Genomic DNA, 21,397 nt, shown 5'->3' on the forward strand with positions numbered 1-21,397 from the left:
CATAAATCATAGTACAGTATCCCCCCCCCCCTCCCACTAACTATATTTACCGCCTCTGATTGCACCAACACAGGAATGAGGGAAATATCAAATATGCTGGCAATTCACCCTTTGGCGGGCAGGCAGATGGTCACATGCTACTGATCACACAAATGAATTTCTATCGCTACCTTCAAGTTACTTCCCTATAATCAGAGGTACATTGATTTTTGGATGCTATATAGCAGGGTGTCATATGAAAGCCATTTCATCTCCAGGCACAGGTGAAGCAAAGTATTCTATACCCCCCCCCCCCCTGCAAAAAAAACTTTGATGTATTTGCAGTATTCCCTTGACAATCTGCTTAAAGTTTCATAAATAAAACTTGCAATCATGTGCCTTGTACATCTTTTAGAAAGCCATGCTCTGCACTTATGTTTGCCATAAAAATTTCCCTTACTCTCAACTTTTTTTCTGAAAATGTGTGACCTGACAAGGATAGTCCTCTAACAGACAAACCTGTATGATAACAATGGATGTGATGCATCTAACAGTGGGACCAGAAGCATTACAGTGGAAGAAAGAGGGGAATAAAACAGGGAAAAGCTCAGAAGGCTGACTCTTGGAAGTAATGTCTTTGGTGCAGGCTGGAGAAGTTGTTTGACCGCAACTGAGCTACAAAATATAAGTATTTTTTGATTATTTTAACAGATTACTGTTTTTATAATTTAATATATATAAAGCACTTTGTCTATTCAGAATCTTCAGAAATCTTTTTCTGTTTAAAAACTTTCATAGCTTGTTGTCTTAGGCTATTGTATAAACTGAAACATTTACTCTGTGTAATTATCTCTTGGCTAGTGGGGGCTGGTTCTTTGTGTTCTTGTAAAAAAGTTGTGTTTCTGGTCTTTGGTGCAGGCTGGAGAAGTTGTTTGACCAACTGAGCTACAAAATATAAGTATTTTTTGATTATTTTAACAGATTACTATAATTTAATATATATAAAGCACTTTGTCTATTCAGAATCTTCAGAAATCTTTTTCTGTTTAAAACTTTCATAGCTTGTTGTCTTAGGCTATTGTATAAACTGAAACATTTACTCTGTGTAATTATCTCTTGGCTAGTGGGGGCTGGTTCTTTTGTGTTCTTGTAAAAAAAAAAGTTGTGTTTCTGGTCTTTGGTGCAGGCTGGAGAAGTTGTTTGACAAGAACTGAGCTACAAAATATAAGTATTTTGTGATTATTTTAACAGATTACTGTTTTATAATTTAATATATATAAAGCACTTTGTCTATTCAGAATCTTCAGAAATCTTTTTCTGTTTTAAAACTTTCATAGCTTGTTGTCTTAGGCTATTGTATAAACTGAAACATTTACTCTGTGTAATTATCTCTTGGCTAGTGGGGCTGGTTCTTTTGTGTTCTTGTAAACAAAAGTTGTGTTTCTGGTCTTTGGTGCAGGCTGGAGAAGTTGTTTGACATAACTGAGCTACAAAATATAAGTATTTTGTGATTATTTTAACAGATTACTGTTTTATAATTTAATATATATAAAGCACTTTGTCTATTCAGAATCTTCAGAAATCTTTTCTGTTTAAAACTTTCATAGCTTGTTGTCTTAGGCTATTGTATAAACTGAAACATTTACTCTGTGTAATTATCTCTTGGCTAGTGGCGGCTGGTTCTTTTGTGTTCTTGTAAAAAGAAAGTTGTGTTTCTGGTCTTTGGTGCAGGCTGGAGAAGTTGTTTGACCGCAACTGAGCTACAAAATATAAGTATTTTGTGATTATTTTAACAGATTACTGTTTTTATAATTTAATATATATAAAGCACTTTGTCTATTCAGAATCTTCAGAAATCTTTTTCTGTTTAAAACTTTCATAGCTTGTTGTCTTAGGCTATTGTATAAACTGAAACATTTACTCTGTGTAATTATCTCTTGGCTAGTGGGGGCTGGTTCTTTTGTGTTCTTGTAAACAAAAAGTTGTGTTTCTGGTCTTTGGTGCAGGCTGGAGAAGTTGTTTGACATAACTGAGCTACAAAATATAAGTATTTTTTGATTATTTTAACAGATTACTGTTTTTATAATTTAATATATATAAAGCACTTTGTCTATTCAGAATCTTCAGAAATCTTTTTCTGTTTAAAAACTTTCATAGCTTGTTGTCTTAGGCTATTGTATAAACTGAAACATTTACTCTGTGTAATTATCTCTTGGCTAGTGGGGCTGGTTCTTTTGTGTTCTTGTAAAAAAAAAAAGTTGTGTTTCTGGTCTTTGGTGCAGGCTGGAGAAGTTGTTTGACCGCAACTGAGCTACAAAATATAAGTATTTTTGATTATTTTAACAGATTACTGTTTTTATAATTTAATATATATAAAGCACTTTGTCTATTCAGAATCTTCAGAAATCTTTTTCTGTTTAAAAACTTTCATAGCTTGTTGTCTTAGGCTATTGTATAAACTGAAACATTTACTCTGTGTAATTATCTCTTGGCTAGTGGGGGCTGGTTCTTTTGTGTTCTTGTAAAAAAAGTTGTGTTTCTGGTCTTTGGTGCAGGCTGGAGAAGTTGTTTGACCGCAACTGAGCTACAAAATATAAGTATTTTTGATTATTTTAACAGATTACTGTTTTATAATTTAATATATATAAAGCACTTTGTCTATTCAGAATCTTCAGAAATCTTTTTCTGTTTAAAAACTTTCATAGCTTGTTGTCTTAGGCTATTGTATAAACTGAAACATTTACTCTGTGTAATTATCTCTTGGCTAGTGGGGGCTGGTTCTTTTGTGTTCTTGTAAAAAAAGTTGTGTTTCTGGTCTTTGGTTCAGGCAGGAGAAGCAGTTTTACCTGAACTGAGCTACAAAATATAAGTATTTTGTGATTATTTTAACAGATTACTGTTTTTATAATTTAATATATATAAAGCACTTTGTCTATTCAGAATCTTCAGAAATCTTTTTCTGTTTAAAAACTTTCATAGCTTGTTGTCTTAGGCTATTGTATAAACTGAAACATTTACTCTGTGTAATTATCTCTTGGCTAGTGGGGCTGGTTCTTTTGTGTTCTTGTAAAAAAGTTGTGTTCTGGTCTTTGGTGCAGGCTGGAGAAGTTGTTTGACCAACTGAGCTACAAAATATAAGTATTTTTGATTATTTTAACAGATTACTGTTTTATAATTTAATATATATAAAGCACTTTGTCTATTCAGAATCTTCAGAAATCTTTTTCTGTTTAAAAACTTTCATAGCTTGTTGTCTTAGGCTATTGTATAAACTGAAACATTTACTCTGTGTAATTATCTCTTGGCTAGTGGGGCTGGTTCTTTTGTGTTCTTGTAAAAAAGTTGTGTTTCTGGTCTTTGGTGCAGGCTGGAGAAGTTGTTTGACCAAGAACTGAGCTACAAAATATAAGTATTTTTTGATTATTTTAACAGATTACTGTTTTTATAATTTAATATATATAAAGCACTTTGTCTATTCAGAATCTTCAGAAATCTTTTTTCTGTTTAAAACTTTCATAGCTTGTTGTCTTAGGCTATTGTATAAACTGAAACATTTACTCATGTAATTATCTCTTGGCTAGTGGGGCTGGTTCTTTTGTGTTCTTGTAAAAAAAGTTGTGTTTCTGGTCTTTGGTGCAGGCTGGAGAAGTTGTTTGACCAAGAACTGAGCTACAAAATATAAGTATTTTGTGATTATTTTAACAGATTACTGTTTTTATAATTTAATATATATAAAGCACTTTGTCTATTCAGAATCTTCAGAAATCTTTTTCTGTTTAAAACTTTCATAGCTTGTTGTCTTAGGCTATTGTATAAACTGAAACATTTACTCTCATGTAATTATCTCTTGGCTAGTGGGGGCTGGTTCTTTTGTGTTCTTGTAAAAAAAGTTGTGTTTCTGGTCTTTGGTGCAGGCTGGAGAAGTTGTTTGACCAAGAACTGAGCTACAAAATATAAGTATTTTGTGATTATTTTAACAGATTACTGTTTTTATAATTTAATATATATAAAGCACTTTGTCTATTCAGAATCTTCAGAAATCTTTTTCTGTTTAAAAACTTTCTTAGCTTGTTGTCTTAGGCTATTGTATAAACTGAAACATTTACTCTGTGTAATTATCTCTTGGCTAGTGGGGCTGGTTCTTTTGTGTTCTTGTAAAAAAGGTTGTGTTTCTGGTCTTTGGTGCAGGCTGGAGAAGTAGTTTAGCGCCAACTGAGCTACAAAATATAAGTATTTTTTGATTATTTTAACAGATTACTGTTTTTATAATTTAATATATATAAAGCACTTTGTCTATTCAGAATCTTCAGAAATCTTTTTCTGTTTAAAAACTTTCATAGCTTGTTGTCTTAGGCTATTTTGTCCCACCCTCCCTCCCTGTTGGTGTCTTGCTCTTATACTTGGTGGCTTTGCAGTTGCCCGCCTCTACTGTGACACACACCTCCCAGTCTAGTGTCATTAGCTCATTCTTCTTAATACAGAGAGAACATTTGATAAGGCCTTCTGTTCCTCCTTTTTACCTTTTCAAAAGTAAAACAAAACTTTTTTCTTCTTCACTGAACCTTCTTGTGTTCTTACTGTCCTTCTCAAACATATTGGAAATATACAGTATATTTCAGAGCATTTGTTATAACTGTATTTGCTATAACTGATTTAAGTATTTTTTTTCTGGCTTTTTGAATATTTACTGCTTAGCGACTGCATCTTAGCCTGTTTATACAGCTCTGCATTCTATTTAAACTGTTTTTGTGTTGATTAACTGTTTTGCACTCTTAAAACGTTATTTGTTGCTTAATTTTACCTGTAGGCTAACACACTCAAGTGTGCTAGCCGCTGAAAAAGCATTTATAGCATTTACTGTCTGTTTTTTTCCTTGTCTCTGTAAAAAAAAAAAAAAAAAAAAAAATTCTCTTGTTTTCCCACCTTACTGAACTAGAGTAGTCCAGTTTCAGAGTTGCTGATCCCTGGGCTTTGTTTTTAGTTCCTGTTACTGATCCATTGCCTTATTAGGAAGGAGGGAAGTTTCTTTGCTTACCAGTGGGAGTGGGAAGCACTGAGCAGCCTTTTTGTCCGAATTGGTGAAGTTTCAGCCAGAAACTAGTAGTCTATTGGTCGTTTTGGGCCAATTCCTAGCTCCTTTCAGCCCCCTGCTATAAAACACGCTAAACACGTGTTTTCCAGCTTGTACCAACTCTGCACAGATCCTCGTGGTGGCCTGCAGAGTGATCCAAGCAGCAGAGAGCTAAAAGAGTGACTTTCTACCAGATATAAGTATTTTTTGTGGCTTTCCCACTGTTAAGCTAGCGACTGCATTTCGCCTGTTTTACTGCTACTTTAAGTGATTTCTGCATTTTACACTGTTTATTGCACTTTAAGTTACTAATTGTTGCAAATTGTTTCTGTAGGCTACACACTAAAGTGCGCTAGCCGATTTACAGCATTTATAGCATTTACTGTCTGTTTTTTTCCTTATCTCTGTAATAAAACAAAAAAATCTCTTGTTTTCCCACTTTACTGAACTAGAGTAGTCCAGTTTCAGAGTTGCTGATCCCTGTGCTTTGTTTTTAGTTCCTGTTACTGATCCATTGCCTTATTAGGAAGGAGGGAAGTTTCTTTGCTTACCAGTGGGAGTGGGAAGCACTGAGCGCCTTTTGTCCGATTTGGTGAAGTTTCAGCCAGAAACTAGTAGTCCATTGGTCGCTTTGGGCCAATTCCTAGCTCCCTTCAGCCCCTGCTATAAAACACGCTAAACTGTACTGCTGATCTAACCAGCATATCCTATAACTGAAAAGTTCATCTCTACTTGATTCCCAAGTAGACTATTCTCTATCTGTAAAGCCTAGCACTTACTCCTACAGTACTTGCACCTTGATAAAGCACTCTTATTATAGATAGTACCCCACCAGCCCAAAACCCACTTCCCCCGGAGTCCTTTGAAAGTTCTTTATCTACTACTTCTAGTATGTCGAGGGATCAGTTGCTGTTGTCCTCTCCAGCTCAACTGGTGAACCTGGGAATATTGAGGCAATGTTACAATTGCCTCATGTACACAGACAATCCTCTCCTTCTCCCACAAAACACAAATACATGCGAGAGATGCAACTATACGGCCAAACTGGAGGCTGAGCTCTCTCAACATAGGACTGGCAAGACCAGACAGGAGGAGAAGGCAACCACACACAATACATACCCAGTCACACATGGTACCATCACAACTTCAAATCATACACATACTCACACAAAGACATACTCGAGGCTCTGGTCAAAATTTACCAAAACAGCAGAGGCCACCAAAGCAGACACCCAAACAACTACCACCTCACGACCCAACACATGCAACACAGACCACACAGTCAGAGTGTCAAACAGTCACAGCCCATAAGGACAAACAAAATGCCAGACACACTTGTCATTGGCGATTCCATAGTCAGGCACACTGACGTCCCGCCACCAGACTGAGTAAGGAGAAGGTCACAGTAAGCTGCCTGTCGGGCCAGAATCCGCCACATAACGCAAGCACTCAGGTCTCTCAACAGCAGGTACAAGTCGACTCAGTCATTGTCCACGCTGGTGTCAACGACCTGAGACGCCTCCTTGGACTACATGAAAGAGACGCCGAGGAGCTCTCTGATTATGTAGCCCAGGCAGGTATGACCCTGACCTTGAGCAGTATCCTACCTTCACCTAGAATGATGCCACAATACAGTGATAAGATGATCAGCTTTAATAATTGGCTTAAATTCTGGTGTCATTCAAAGGGGATCCAATGTCTGTCTGCCTGGGATGACATGCTGGACAAGCCACGCTGCTTCGCAAGGGACGGCTTGCACCTGTCACCCTGGGCTTCCGGATATTGGCAAAGGCTCTTGCCACCCCATAGTGCCTTTTTAGGCAAGGCTCAAATTCTAAACCTACCACCCTAGAACACCAAAAGGAAAAACTAAGGGTAATGCTGCTCAATGCCAGAAGTCTCAATCTCAAGATGCACGCACTCGAGGCCCTTCTCAATATGGAGAACATCGATGTCTGTGCTGTGACAGAAACCTGGTTCAAGGCTCCTGAGTGCACCCCAGCACTAACAGGTTTCACCTCATATCATAATGCCCGCCCCAAAATCCGGACAACACCAAGAAAGGAGGGGGGGGTGTCCATATTCATAAAGGACACCCACACCTCAAGGTTGGTGGCAACGCACGATGCATCGGAGACCATCCAGGTGCAATTAACCATAGGCAAGACTGCTCTGCAATTTGTAGCATGTTACAGGCCACCCTCTCAAACTCAGGAACCTCACATGGCCTTCCTGAAAACATTGGAGGATAAATGTATCTCCAAACACCATCATACTAGGTGACTTCAACTACCCTAATATAGACTGGGAACACTACTCAAGCCCGAACACTCTAACCCAAAGATTCCTGGAGTTCATAAACTCAAATGCCATGGAACAACTAGTCACCATCCCCACAAGAGGTGAAACATACTTGATCTCATCATCACGAACATGGGATCAAAATGTTCAACACCGAAGTATACCCTCACTGGTGAGATCAGATCATAAACTAATCTCGCTGGAGGTCCTCATCCCGCCCCCACCTGAATCACTTACAAATGCCTTCTTACCCCATCTATCCAGCACCATGGAATCTCTATCAGAGGGGGTAGGATTTTTGGTAGTAGTAGCCTTAATGCCCCTTTGGCACCTGTGAACTGGTCTCAGGATCCACAGTAGGATTTTTAAAGAGGAACTTCAGAGTCAGGAACCCTGTAATATCCATCTGGTTTTCTGGGAGCAGGAGGTAAGGAGTCAGGGGCCAAGCTAGATTCCGAAAAGACATCACCAACAAAGTCCAGTACAGGGGGGATAGCTAAAGACCTGTGTTGGGGCAGGAGAAAGAAATCCCTAAGCCTCTTTTTAGAATCAGAGTAATCCTGGCTTTCTCAGTGAAAATGCTCCCCAAGAGTATGCAAGGTTTCACCAAAACAGAAATCCTCTGGAGGGGAAGCAAGAGTCCTCTGCATCAGAATCCGCATAGGTAGATAAGGGTAAATCCTGGTCAGAGGAAACAAATTTCAGAATCCTGATCAGAAGTATCATAAGCAAATTCAGTACTAGGTCTCAGAGGGGGATGGTTGGCTTCCCCTGATTAAAGGAATAAGGTCTTCAGCCATTCTTATTTGTTTTTTAGGCATAGAGGCCTGACCATGTGGTCTGGGCTACGGTTTTTTAGGCATGGATCGAGTTTTAGGCCTTGAAGATGGCGTCGGTTTAATATGCAAGTCAGTAGACCTGAATACACCCTCAGAAGCCAGTGTCTGCACAGTAGCTAAAGACCCATCCAAGGTACAGACATCCACAGGTTCCATAGTTGAAGCATCTCTTGGCATACTGGACTCCGAATGGGTCTCAGTAGAGGCCTCTTGAATCTAAAGTAGCAGGTATCAGGGGCTGCAAAAGCACCTCACTGAGTACCGGTAAACTGACTACTAGCTTAGGAGAAGCGTCGTCAGCAGCTTTGGACCTAGGCGGCCTGTCTCTGTCTTTACCTTTGCGTTTTTTTGGAATGTCGGTAACCAGGTGGCTTACGATGCCATATGTGGGTAATTGAACAGAGTACCAAAATATTTAGAAGCTTAAATATACTGACGACGAATAATTTGTTGTTTAAATAAGGCACAAAACAGACAGCGAGGTACGTCGTGGTCAGGGCCTAGGCAAGGAATACAATATGAATGAAAATCTTTATGAGTTATTTGCTTTCCACAAGAAATACAATTATTGACTTTTACTGCCATCGGTTTAGAGCAAGAAAAGTTTCTAGCGGGTAGTTGGCTTTAGTTGAAGACTTGGTTCTGAAACTTGAAAACAAAATTTCAGAGTTGGCCGACCAGCACTTGCGAACTGCTGCTGCTCGGGCACCACACGCACGGAGACTGATGCAATGGCATCGGTTGCATGCTTTATACCCCTGACTACGTCATGGAAGATGAGACAGCAACCGACGCAGGACCCAAGACTTTGACAATCAGGCCAACTGAAGGCTACTGCAAGCAGATAACCTACATGTGATGACTGCAACAGTGAAACACGAATAACATCCTCCGATCTATTGCAGCGGCAAACTAGATCTGAAGTAACTCAAGGTGCATCATGGGATAGGGAGTTGGCCTAGAGCTGTCTGAAGACCTCGAGCTTTGTAGGAGGCCGACTCGGAGCTGAGGATCAGCTCCGAACCCATCTGTAAGAATGAACAGCGATATAGAACAACTTCACATAAATATTCTCAGCCTCTTACTGAAATGACAAAACAATCTTTATACATAACTGCTGCCTGTATAATCCACCAAGCTGCATGAGTGCATTCTCTTTAGTAACTTCCACCTCTGTAAATTATTCGAATGTATATGTGCAAATGCAAGCAATTACTGTTTGTGTATAAATGTAAATAGAAATGCAACTACTGTTTGCCTATAAATTTAAATAGAACTATAACCATTGTTTGTATATACATGTAAACAGAAATGTAACTACTCTGTGTTTGACTGGAACTTAGTATAATGCAATGTAAGCAAAGCGAGCCTTTCTCCCTGGGCCTCCACTGAAAATGGGTATTACCCATTCATACTTTCCCAGTAAACAAAGACAATAAATAATAAATAAGGGTGGCGCAGTGGTGCAGCTGTTAATGCTGTCGCCTCACAGCAAGAGGATCTCTGGTTCGATTCTCGGCCGGGGTGCCTTCTGTGTGGAGTTTGCATGTTCTCCCTGCGTTCACGTGGGTTTCCTCCAGGTACTCCAGTTTCCTCCCACATTCTAAAGACATGCGTCTGGAGCATTTCTCCCCGGGCCTCCGCTGAAAACAGGATCTGTGGAACCTAATCGGACTTTCCCGGTCAACAAATGTTAAATAAATAAATAAATAAATAAATAATAAATATGCGCACAACTCTGTTGCCCTTTAATCCAACTGTTTCAAAGTAACTTTAAAAAACTAGAGTACTTAAAAAGCAACTTTCAGAATTTTAGGACAGCAGCTGCTTTTCTCAGAGAATCTCCAAAAAGTGCTAAGAAGGTAAAACTGGCTCCGTTAACAAGCAACTCATCTGTAATCACCTCACATAAGTGCAATGACAAATTAGTGAAACCTACTGAATGTGAATAGCATTCAGAAGAGCATAAATCATAGTACAGTATCCCCCCCCCCTCACACCCCCCTCCCACTAACTATATTTACCGCCTCTGATTGCACCAACACAGGAATGAGGGAAATATCAAATATGCTGGCAATTCACCCTTTGGCGGGCAGGCAGATGGTCACATGCTACTGATCGCACAAATGAATTTCTATCGCTACCTTCAAGTTACTTCCCTATAATCAGAGGTACATTGATTTTTGGATGCTATATAGCAGGGTGTCATATGAAAGCCATTTCATCTCCAGGCACAGGTGAAGCAAAGTATTCTATACCCCCCCCCCCCCGCAAAAAAAACTTTGATGTATATGCAGTATTCCCTTGACAATCTGCTTAAAGTTTCATAAATAAAACTTGCAATCATGTGCCTTGTACATCTTTTAGAAAGCCATGCTCTGCACTTATGTTTGCCATAAAAATTTCCCTTACTCTCAACTTTTTTTCTGAAAATGTGTGACCTGACAAGGATAGTCCTCTAACAGACAAACCTGTATGATAACAATGGATGTGATGCATCTAACAGTGGGACCAGAAGCATTACAGTGGAAGAAAGAGGGGAATAAAACAGGGAAAAGCTCAGAAGGCTGACTCTTGGAAGTAATGTACCAATGGTGATTAGACTTGTGAAATTTCATCCCCCATGTAACATTGCTCACTGTAGGCATGAATAGAAGACCAAGCCGTAACTGAGCAAATGTCTGCAATACAGAAATTCTTCAAATAAGCACTGGTAAGCACATAGGAATCTGACAGGTTAGCCAATCACAATAATATTTTACACTGAGTGGGAAGGCTTCTTGATATCACACAACTGAATTAAGCAATTCACTGGAGCAAAGATGATGAAAAGCTCTTCTATCTTGCTTTCTAAACTTAAGACACCCATTTCACAAATCTGAGCATAGGGTCTTTGATCAAACATCAGATCCGAGGCAGCAACATTCACACAAACCGACCCAAGGCTCAAGCTCCTCCCTCTCTCATAATTCCCTGCTGCTCTCTAACCCTCAGTGTTTGCTAACATATCCATTAATGCTATTCCTCCGAAAGAGAGAGGAGAGAGTCCAGAACCCAAAACACTCCAACTTATTCGAAGATCCAACCAGGAAGGAGGATGGTGGGAGTGAAAAGTGATGAATGACACAGGCTAACACATATGATCTTATATTATATCCATGTCATTTACTCATCACTGTAGGGTCAGAGTCCCCAGCTAGCATTTACCCTGGGAGGCCTCAAGGAAGGCCATGCCAGAGCACTGTGGAGCTAAAAGAAGCCCTACTCCTGGAAATCAAATCCAGCTTGTAATGAGATATAAAGGTGTGAGAATTACACCAAGTGGCAGCAGCACAAATGTCAAAGTCTGGCAAAGTACACTGAGGAAATGGCCATGGACCTCGTAGAATGGGCCTTGATTCTTCCCAAAACCTCAAGATGCCCGCCATCAGACTGAAGAGATGCAGTTAGAGCTCCATCTAGAAATAGTTACCTTAGAAACTGGGAGACCACATCTGTTCAGGGAAAAGGCCACAAAGAACAAATCTGACTTGTGAAATCCTTTGGTACTATGTAGACAGGAACAAAGTTGCCTGTGTACGTCCAAGGTATGCAGAATGTACTCGCCTTTGAATAATTAGGAAACCACTGGCAACTGAATACATTGGTTTAGATTGGATTCGGAAGCAACCTTGGGCAAGAAAGAGGTATTCGTCCTAAGAGACGCACTGTCCTTGTGAAAGATCATGTACGGAGGAGAAATGGAAAGAGCTTGCAAATCAGAAACCCTCCTAGCCAAAGCTATGGCCAGCAAGAAGGTAGTTTTCTATAACTATTTGAGACTGCGTGAAATAGCAGGTTCAAAAGGACTCCTAGTCAGAGATTGCAGTACTAAGGTTAAGTCCCAAGACGGAAATGGATTCTTAATAGGTGGTCTTAGATGGAAAACCCCCTTCATGAATGCTTTGCAAAGCCTGGAAGAAAATGTAGGCTTCACTGTTAAAGAAAATTTGAAATTGCCACCAACTGAGAATCTTGCTCCTGCTTGGAAAAGAGAAGACGAAAACAAAAGGATATCTGGAACAGAAACAGAAAAGGGGTCCAGGTTCCTGCTCTTAACCCAGATACGAAACCTTTGCCACTTACTACTATAAACTTTTCTAGTGGAAGGTTTCTGGGAGGCTAGAATAATGTGCTTAATGGGAGAAGCCAGTCTGGACCATTTCAAGATCAGTGGAAGTGGAGAAACCATGTGGTTAAATGAAGGGGTCCAGAGATTTAGAAGAGGGAGCTCCGAAGGATGGGAGATCAGATCCTGAAGAGGATCCAGTACTCAAAGGATACTTCAGATGAGGCCAGTTGAAGGGAAACTACAGTTGACAAGGCCAGAAAGGGGCAATGAGGATCAGGGGTGTCCTCGGGCATTGTGCTTTCTGCAAAGCCTTGGGAATTAGAGGGACAGTAGGATAAACATAAAGGAGACCCAGAGGCCAATCATGGACGATTCTCCATGGGTATCAAGGGACCACTCTCAAGGACTCAAGATGGATCTGCTGAGTTTGTCAGCCAACACATTGGGAGTCCCAGGGAATGTGTGCTGCAAGAAGAGCACGGAGGACATCACCCATTCCCACACTCTCATGGTGCCTCTGCACAACAGGCACGAAAGTGTTCTCCCGTTTGTTGACATATCAGACCACAGCCATGTTCTCTGTCTGAATTGCAATCATCCCCTGAGGGAGGCAGTCCTGAAAGGCTTGCAACATTAGAAGAACTGCTCTCATCTCTAGGACATTTATATGTAACTTGATCTCTACAGGGGACCGTGTGCCTTGGATAGTTCTCCCCTGGAATCCCCCCCACCCCAACAAAAGAGGGAGGCATCTGTGGTCACCGTGGCCTTAGGAGGAGGCATAGAAAGAGCCTGCCTAAGAGAAGATCCTGAGATTGAATCCACCAAAGAAGGTGTTATCTGCATGCAGGTGTCAACTTTATGGACATGGGCTGAGACAGAGCAGACAACTGAATGCTTAGGTCCACTGTAAAACCTGAATATGGTAACTTGCTAGGGAACCAGCTGATTGGCCATCACCATGGATCCCAGGGCTCAGAGTCAAGTGGACTGGGGGAAGCAACAGGTTCAACATTTGTGTGACTTACTCCCGGATCAACTGAACCCTGCGTAGAGGCAATGCTACAATCTCTGAGACTCAGTCTAGCTGAACTCCCATGAACTCCAACTGTTGAGTAGGGACCAGACTGGATTTCGAAAGACTGACAGTAATCCCAAATTGATTCAAAAGGGGAAGAACATAACTGATGGCTTTTAACACTCGATGCCTTGAAGGTGCAGTGAGGAGCCAATCATAGAGGTATGGAAAGACCTGAAACCCCTGCAGCCGCTACCACTGCCATACATATAATAAACACCTGGGGGGGGGGGGTTGTAGTGAGACCAAATGGTAGGGCTCTGAACTGGTAATGATTGGCTCCTAACTGGAAGTGAAGATGTCTTCTCGAATTGCCTGTCTATCTTGATGTGATAGTAGGCATCCTGGAGATCCATGGAGCACATACAATCGTCCTTGAGTAAAAGAAGCAGAATGGACTGAGCAGTGACCATCCGGAAAGTGGACTTATTAACTGACAGATTGACCTTGCTGAGATCCAAAATAGAACGCAGGTCTCATCTTTACTGGCACTAAAAAGAAGCAAAAATAAGTAGCAGATGCTCTTTGCCTGCTGGGACCTCTTGGATGGCTCTTTCTCAAAGTTGTTGTTGAGCTACCTTGGAGGCCAACTCCCTCGGACTGAGTGGAATGTAATGGAGGTAACTTTGTATAGGAGGGGGTTCCAAAAAGGGAATGAAATCCCCTGAAAATGATGTTTAGCACCCACTGATCAGAAGTAATACTTGTTCAGGCTAACAGGTGAAGGGAAATGCGACCCCCCCCCCAACTGCCTCCAGGGAAGAGCAGTCCGGCAATGCCTCAGGAGTGCTGAGAAGGCTGTTCAGAGAAAGGTTCCCTGGAGCCTTGATTTTGCAGACCCCCCCCCCCCCAGGGTGGCATCGGCCATTGAAGCTTCTCTCCCCGCCTCTGGAAGACGAGTCATCAGGAGCATCCTGGAAGGGAGATGGACTTCTGGAAAGTACAGTTGTGTACACTTACATAAATGTAGATGTTAGAGTGTATTCACTGTTGCATTCGTCACATTTGGGTAATCTGCTTGCAGTAACCCTCAGTCGGCCTAATTATCAAAGTCTTGGGTCCTGCGTCGGTTGCTGTCTCATCTTTCATGACGTCAGGGATATAAAGCATGCAACAGATGCCATTACATCAAGTCTTTCTTGCCGTGCAGTGCCCGAAGCAGAAGCAGTTTGCAAGTGCCCGTCGGCAGACTCCTGAGGTCATGGAAGATGAGACAGCAACTGACACAGGACCCAAGACTTTGATAATCAGGCCGACTGAGGGCTACTGCAAGCAGATAACCCAAATGTGATGACTGCAACAGTGAAACATGAACATCCACATCTTCCTAGTTCCTCACTGGGTCTTGGAGGAGGACCTCTGAGGAGCAGAAAGCTTGATTTCAACTGCAGACAAAGTCTTCCCTTCATGCTCTACGTGGGTCAAAGTGTCCTTCATGGAAGGTCTGAAGAGGGTGGACCAAAGGGGGCATTGGTAAAGGACGTTTTGAAAGATTCCACAAGCCCACATAAATGTAACCAAGCATGTCACCTCACAGCTATGCTGGGTACCTGCTGCTTGAGAGGTAGATTCCGCAGCATTGGAAATTAGCCTCATCGAGGAATTCACAAGGGATGTCAGAGTAGAGAGCTTGGGAGATACCTTTTTTAAGTTTTCCACCAACAATAACTCTGTAAGGGAAGTGGAAAGTTCTTGTATCAAATCCCTTTGGAGGCGGGTTAAGTGTGCCAAGTAATTAACTGCTCTCAGTCCAAAGGTAGCTGAGGCATACATATGCTTCCCAAGATGGTCTATCGCCCAGGACATTTGTTAACCGGGAAAGTCAGACTTAGAATGAGCCAATTTTCAGCGGAGGCCTGGGAAGAAACGCTCCAGATGCATGTTTTTGTAAAGTTGAGAAGACCATCTGCCCTTCTACTTCAAGATTTCAAGGATGTCCCCAAAGAAGACAGTCAGGCAGAGATCTGTGGGGGCCAGTCTCCCTCATCGAGATAGTGTCCTCAGTGAGGGACTCTAAGGGGGAGTCCAACTGCCTCCTCTTGCACATTCACTTATGATGTACCTCCTCAGTGGGGGGAATCTGGGGAGGACTCAGTGGGCTGAAACCCCCCTGAAGGCTCAAGTGGCAGGGCTGACCCTGGACAGGATGGGAATCCTCATGAGCCAAAGTAGAGAGAGGCAAGGATGGAACCGGAGGAGAGGTAGATGAAACTCCTGTCCTGGAGGAGAGGTAGATGAAACTCCTGTCCTGGAGAAGGGAAGGTAAATACAACACTAGAAGCTAACCAACTACTTAATTTTAAACTCACCAAACCAGACAAGGTAAACAGCAAAAATTTAAAACTACTTATCTAGAGCACCAGCCAAGGATCGCTTCTGTACTAAATAGCAGTAAACAAGAACAGAGGGTTACAGGGAAGGTTATGGGACAGGGATGAGCTTGAGACATGGATCTGTCTGTGTGAGACGGCTTAGATCCAAAACCCTACGGCGATGAATAACATCAGATCCAAAATACTATTCTTCGAGAAAATCTGGGAAAAGACAAGGCCCACAAAAAAAGTAAAAGAGTAGCTTCTTCAGAAAACCATTAAATCAAGCAGGACTACAATTTAGTTTCACTACTGGCAGATAGAGACCCCTTGGGCAGGGGGAAGCACTTCCCTTATATTGTGGAAAAGTTGACTCCAACCCTTCCACTGAAACATCTGTTGTTGCTCCTAACAATGTGTTCTTAGCTGGGGTATTGAGGACCACTTAAATGCTGGTGATATTGTTCAGTAACCAGGACCAACTAACATGGTCTCTACCACTGGATGATTCAAGAGCACATGGAGACTATGCAGCCAGTGACATCTAGTTTACTGCAACACCCATATCCTGAGATGTGTAAAAGGGACTGTAAACTCCCAGTCTTATGGCAGTATGAAAATGTGTGGTGTTCTTCAGGTCCTGTGTTGGATTAAAAAGATCTTGCAAAAAAAAAAAAAAAAAGTACAGTACCCCTCAAAGTCATAATTCAACAAGGAGACCTTTGCAGGGAGACAAAAGAGTTTGCTTAGAGTAAGCAGTCCTGTTATAGTGGTACTCCACATAAACACAGACTAGGTAGTGCCAGAATGCTAGAACAAGCCCCAAAAGTGACTATTGGGAAGGGTTACCACTACTTGCTCTCCTTATCAGCAGACTACTCTTTTCAGCTTAATCTTTTACTTGGCAAAGCAGCAAGTGACATGTGAACAGCTGAACATGGGGAATTTTCCAGTGAGATTAACATGGATCAGGATCCAAACTCTGGGAGCAGAAAAACTGCAACAAGGAGGTAGGACTTGCATGCACCCATCATCCCAGGCAAGTGATGCTAGGACATTATCAGAAGCATGTACTCATTCTCAAGGTGTACATCTATAGATTCTAGCATTTTCAAGTCAGTTCTATGACAAAGGAATGAAGCCCTGACTATACTGCAGGCAATCTGAGTCTGAACAGCAGCTCAGGCACTTGTAGGAACTTGTCTAGGAAAGATGGAAGTGAACAGCCAATTCCCACTCAGCCATCTTAAGGGGAAGGAGACTTTTCTGGGTGCACCACAAGGGTGACAACTAGTGGAAGTATTAAGTGTTACATAGTACAGTTTGAGCCTGCTAAGTTGATGCATGCTGTCATAGTGCATCTGCAAAGATAGCTGAAGTGAATTTGGAATGTAGAGGTATACTCAAGGTGGGGTGAGTGGTGCTCCAAAGCACAGGACAGACTGCCCCAAAAACAAACTGGCCTTCTCCTTACCAATATATTTTCGCTGGGGAACTGACGGGGTCAATCAGGATTTCCAGAATGAATAGCCTGGCAATTCATGGCTCGCATCCCCCACAGAACAAATGGGATGACTGACTGCCAGTAGTAGAGCCATTGAGGAAGGTCGGGTGCAAAAAAAAAAAATATTCAGAATTGTATCAAACTGAAGATAACAGAAGAAAGTTCAAGTTACCGAGTATCTAAGCTGAATCATATATTTAATGAAAAAGCTGTTAAGTTTAAGTAGCTCTATGCCACAAGTAGACAGGATAGAGGAAGTGCAGAGAAGGTGGCGTAGCATGCTCGTTTAGGAGCATGATCCAAGGTCTCCTCCAGAAAGACCACAGTCTGAAGAACACCATTGTGAAAAGTAGACTGGACCACCATCAAGCAAAAATGAGAGTTTTTATAAAACTACACCACTTGCTGAGAAAGGCCAAAGATGAATAAACTACAGAATGCAATCAGTTGGCCTGACAATGCAGAGTATAAGACTATCCGTTTTGTCCATGACAAGATAGCAAACTGAAAAACTACAAAGGCCTCCAACTTTTTTTAATGAAGAAAAGTAAGACTTCTGTCTTGTGCAGTCGGTTCCAAGGGATGCCAAGACATGAATGCACTATGCAAGCTGTATGACATCAGCTTTATCAGACAAAAACACAAGTACTTCACACCACCTTTGTAAGAACTCTTCTGGAGGAGTAACTAATAATGGATAGGAGCATATGTTATAAAATATGGCCACTGACAGAATGTTAATCCCATCTCATTCTTTTTCACCTTGGTGGGGAAAAAGGCTAAAAGTACATGGGACCATCACAACAAACCCGATGTAAACAGTACATTTGCAAAAAAAAAAAAAAAAAAGTGTCCCATCAGCAACATAATACTGTCAAAAGAAATGTGCAGCTGGCAGAAAGTGCAAAGGAACAGAAAAAAGTATCTTCCAAAAACATTTTTTTGGAAGTAGTGCCAGGGGCAATGACACTTGCATGGGAATTCGGAAATAAACAAGTGAAAATCTAAGGCAAGAAAGTGTTACCAAAAGTGACAACTGCAATGTAATTCTGCTACCGGGAAAAAATCTATGGAAGCTGCTACTTCTCATACAACTACAAATAAAAACTCACCTCCTGCTTCACTACATGCAGCTTTTTTGATGGCTCGAAGGGGAGATCTTTCACATTTTTTTCTTCTACCACTAAGTGAGTACACCTTTCATCTCCTACTGGAAGATGCTGCCCACCTAAAATAAAGAACATGTCATCTCTTATTATCTCTCAAGTTACAAAAAGCAGGACTATAATGCAATCTGATGAAATGAATACAGACTTAAAATTAAAAGCTTTAATCAAATACAAAAAACACAAAGATATCTTAATTGTGAGCCTCTACTCACACATTCAGCTCATACAAGAAAAGAGAAGACAGACAAGCTCTTTAGAGACCATAAGTCTAAAACTTGGCAAAGGGTAGTTCCACTGTCTATGAAAATGTGGGACTTGACATTAGACAACCTTCTTTTACACATTGCTTTCAAGAAGGAAGAAAGTACAGTTTTGTACCTACCATAAATGTAGATGTTCGAGGATCCACATTGCTGCAGTCCTAACTATTGGGTAGTCCGCTGTCCAGTCGGCCCGAATACCAAAGTATATGGCTGACGTCGGTCAGGGCGCATTAGACTGACGTCAGTACGTCAGGGTACTAATGCGCATGACCGACGTCATATCCTCAGTCTTTTCTTGCCCCAGATGTCAGAAGACCCTAAAAAGATAAGGCCAAAAAACCAAAAACTCCCAACAAACCTGCACCAAAATATATATATATATACAAAATATACAAAAATAGCAGAATATAACCCCACCTACACAACCACCCCTAAACACAGAGGGGAAGGAGGGAGGGTAAATTGGACTGCAGCAATGTGGATCCTCGAACATCTACATTTATGGTAGGTACAAAACTGTACTATGTTCTTCATTCCACATTGCTGCAGTCCTACCTATTGGGTAGAATCCCAAAGCAGAGGTAAGGGAGGCTGGCAAATCATAAGAAAGCAGGAACTGACAACATGCCTTGCAAAATAGCTGTGGCAAAACCAGCCCTAGACTTAGAGTAGAGAGGAAGGTGATAATGCTTAGAGAAAGTATGCACTGAACTCCAAGTAGCTGCCTCCAAAATATCCTTAGTTGCCACCCCCCTCAGAAATGCTGTTGAAGTGGCAGTAGCCCTAGTGGAATGAGGCCTAATCCCAGCTGGAATCTCCTTGCCATGATGGGAATAACAAAATGTAATGCAACACCCAATCCATCTAGAAATAGTTTGTTTTGACACAGGCTTGCCCTGAGAACTCAAAGCAAAAGAAACAAACAACTGCTGAGACTGCCTAAAATCCTTAGTCCTGCTCAAATAATAACGCAATTGCCTGTGTACATCTAAAGTGTGCAAAATCTTTTCCCCTTTATTTTGGGGATCTGCATAAAAGTAGGCAAATGAATAGTTTGGTTTAAAGCCACACTAGAAACCACCTTAGGCATAAAGGAAGGATTAGTACGTAAAGATACCCTATCCTTATGAAAAATCAAAAAAGGCTCCACTGCCATAAGGGCCTGCAACTCAGAAACCCTTCTTGCAGAAGTAATGGCCAACAAAAAAGCAGTCTTCCATGACAAGTATTTCAAGTCAGCAGTAGGGCTCAAAAGGTTGTAGAGTAAGTTTCTCCAACACAAAATTGAGATCCCAAGCAGGAGTAGGAGCTCTGGGGTCTTATATTCTTTGCCCTCTAAGAAATTGCTTGAACAAAGGATGCGAAAACAAAGGTGGATCACAATCATAGTGAGCTGAAATTGCTGCAGCATGAATCTTAATGGAAGAGAAAGACAAACCTTTGTCCAATAACTCAGTAAGATATTGAAGAGCCACACTCAGATTTGGCTCTGAAATCTCCAAATTGTTTGCTGCACTCCAAAATAAAAATCTCTTCCATTTTTCTGCGTACACTTTCCTTGTACTAGGTCTCCTGGCTTCCATAATCACATTTAAAACTTGTTGAGGAAGTTGAGACCTGCTGTCTTTCAAAACAGAATATGCCAGGCTGTTAGATGAAGAGATTGAAGCTTGACATTGAGCAGGTGACCGTCTCTCTGAGACAACAGGTGTGGAATCAAGGGTAAAGGCCATGGAGGCTTCTTTACCAGACTCCTCAGTAATGGGTACCAGTGTTGCCAAGGCCAATCTGGAGCTATTAAAATCATCCTTGGCTTGTCTTGTCTGACCTTTAGAAGCACCTTTGGAAGAAGAGGCAGAGGTGGAAACCACATGAAGATTTGTCCAACTGAAAGAAAGAGCATCCACTTTCCAAGCTGTGTGATGAAACCTCTTTGTGCAAAACTTTGGCAGCTGGTGGTTTAGTGGAGAAGCGAACAGATCTATGTCTGGAGTTCCCCAGGACACTGTCAACTTTTGAAATACATGAAGATCCAGTTTCCACTCGTGGGGATCCATGATTTGTCTGCTTAACACATCTGCTAAGGAGTTCTGTGCTCCCGGCAGAAACCTTGCCTGTAGAGTTAGTTGCAAGCTGAGCGCAGTCTCCCATAAAATCATTGCTTGCCTGCACAATGGGTAAGAATGTGTTCCCCCTTGTTTGTTGATGTACCACCACATGACAGTTGTGTTGTCTGTTAGAATCAACACCTGCCCTGGAAGAAGTAACTCCTTGAAAGCCATTAATGCAAATTGGACTGCTAACATCTCCTTCATGTTGATATGTAGATGCTGTAGTCTGGCAGGCCACTTGTCTTGTATCCACTTTCCATTTAGATGAGCTCCCCAAGCAATGTCTGAGGCATCTGTCGTTAGAATCTGACTCGCCTCTGGCCGGGTCACAGAGAGTCCCTTGTTTAGGTGACATTCCTGAGCCCACCACAAAAATTCCTTTTGAATGCAAGGTATTATTTGAATGACAGTGTCCAAATCCTGGCAGTGCTGTGTCCATACATTTTGAGATACCATTGTAGCTTCCTCATATGCAGTTTGGCATTGGGAAGCACCAGAATACAAGATGCCATGAACCCTAAGGCTTGAAGGACTGTCCTTGCAGTCAGCCGGACTGAAGAGATAGTTGATGGAAGTAACTGGAAAGATTCTTTTGTTTGTCCGGGGTTAAAAGGCCATCTGGGCTGCTGTATTCAGTCTCACACCCAGAAAGCACATGT

The 21,397-nt window shown here is 41.6% G+C and overlaps 1 protein-coding gene across 1 annotated transcript in view; it reads right to left on the reverse strand.

The window, feature by feature from the left end:
* The window catches only part of ECT2 (epithelial cell transforming 2), a 1,537,379-nt gene that overhangs the window by 960,695 nt on the left and 555,287 nt on the right, over positions 1–21,397 (reverse strand). The window contains exon 8 of the mRNA XM_044070772.1: positions 18,308–18,423. Within this exon, the coding sequence (XP_043926707.1) occupies positions 18,308–18,423 (116 nt within the window). The remainder of the gene's footprint in view (positions 1–18,307; positions 18,424–21,397) is intronic.

Source organism: Protopterus annectens, chromosome 4.part1, assembly GCF_019279795.1.
Source record: "Protopterus annectens isolate FY-2018-M chromosome 4.part1, PAN1.0, whole genome shotgun sequence".
NCBI classification, from domain to species: Eukaryota; Metazoa; Chordata; order Ceratodontiformes; family Protopteridae; genus Protopterus; species Protopterus annectens.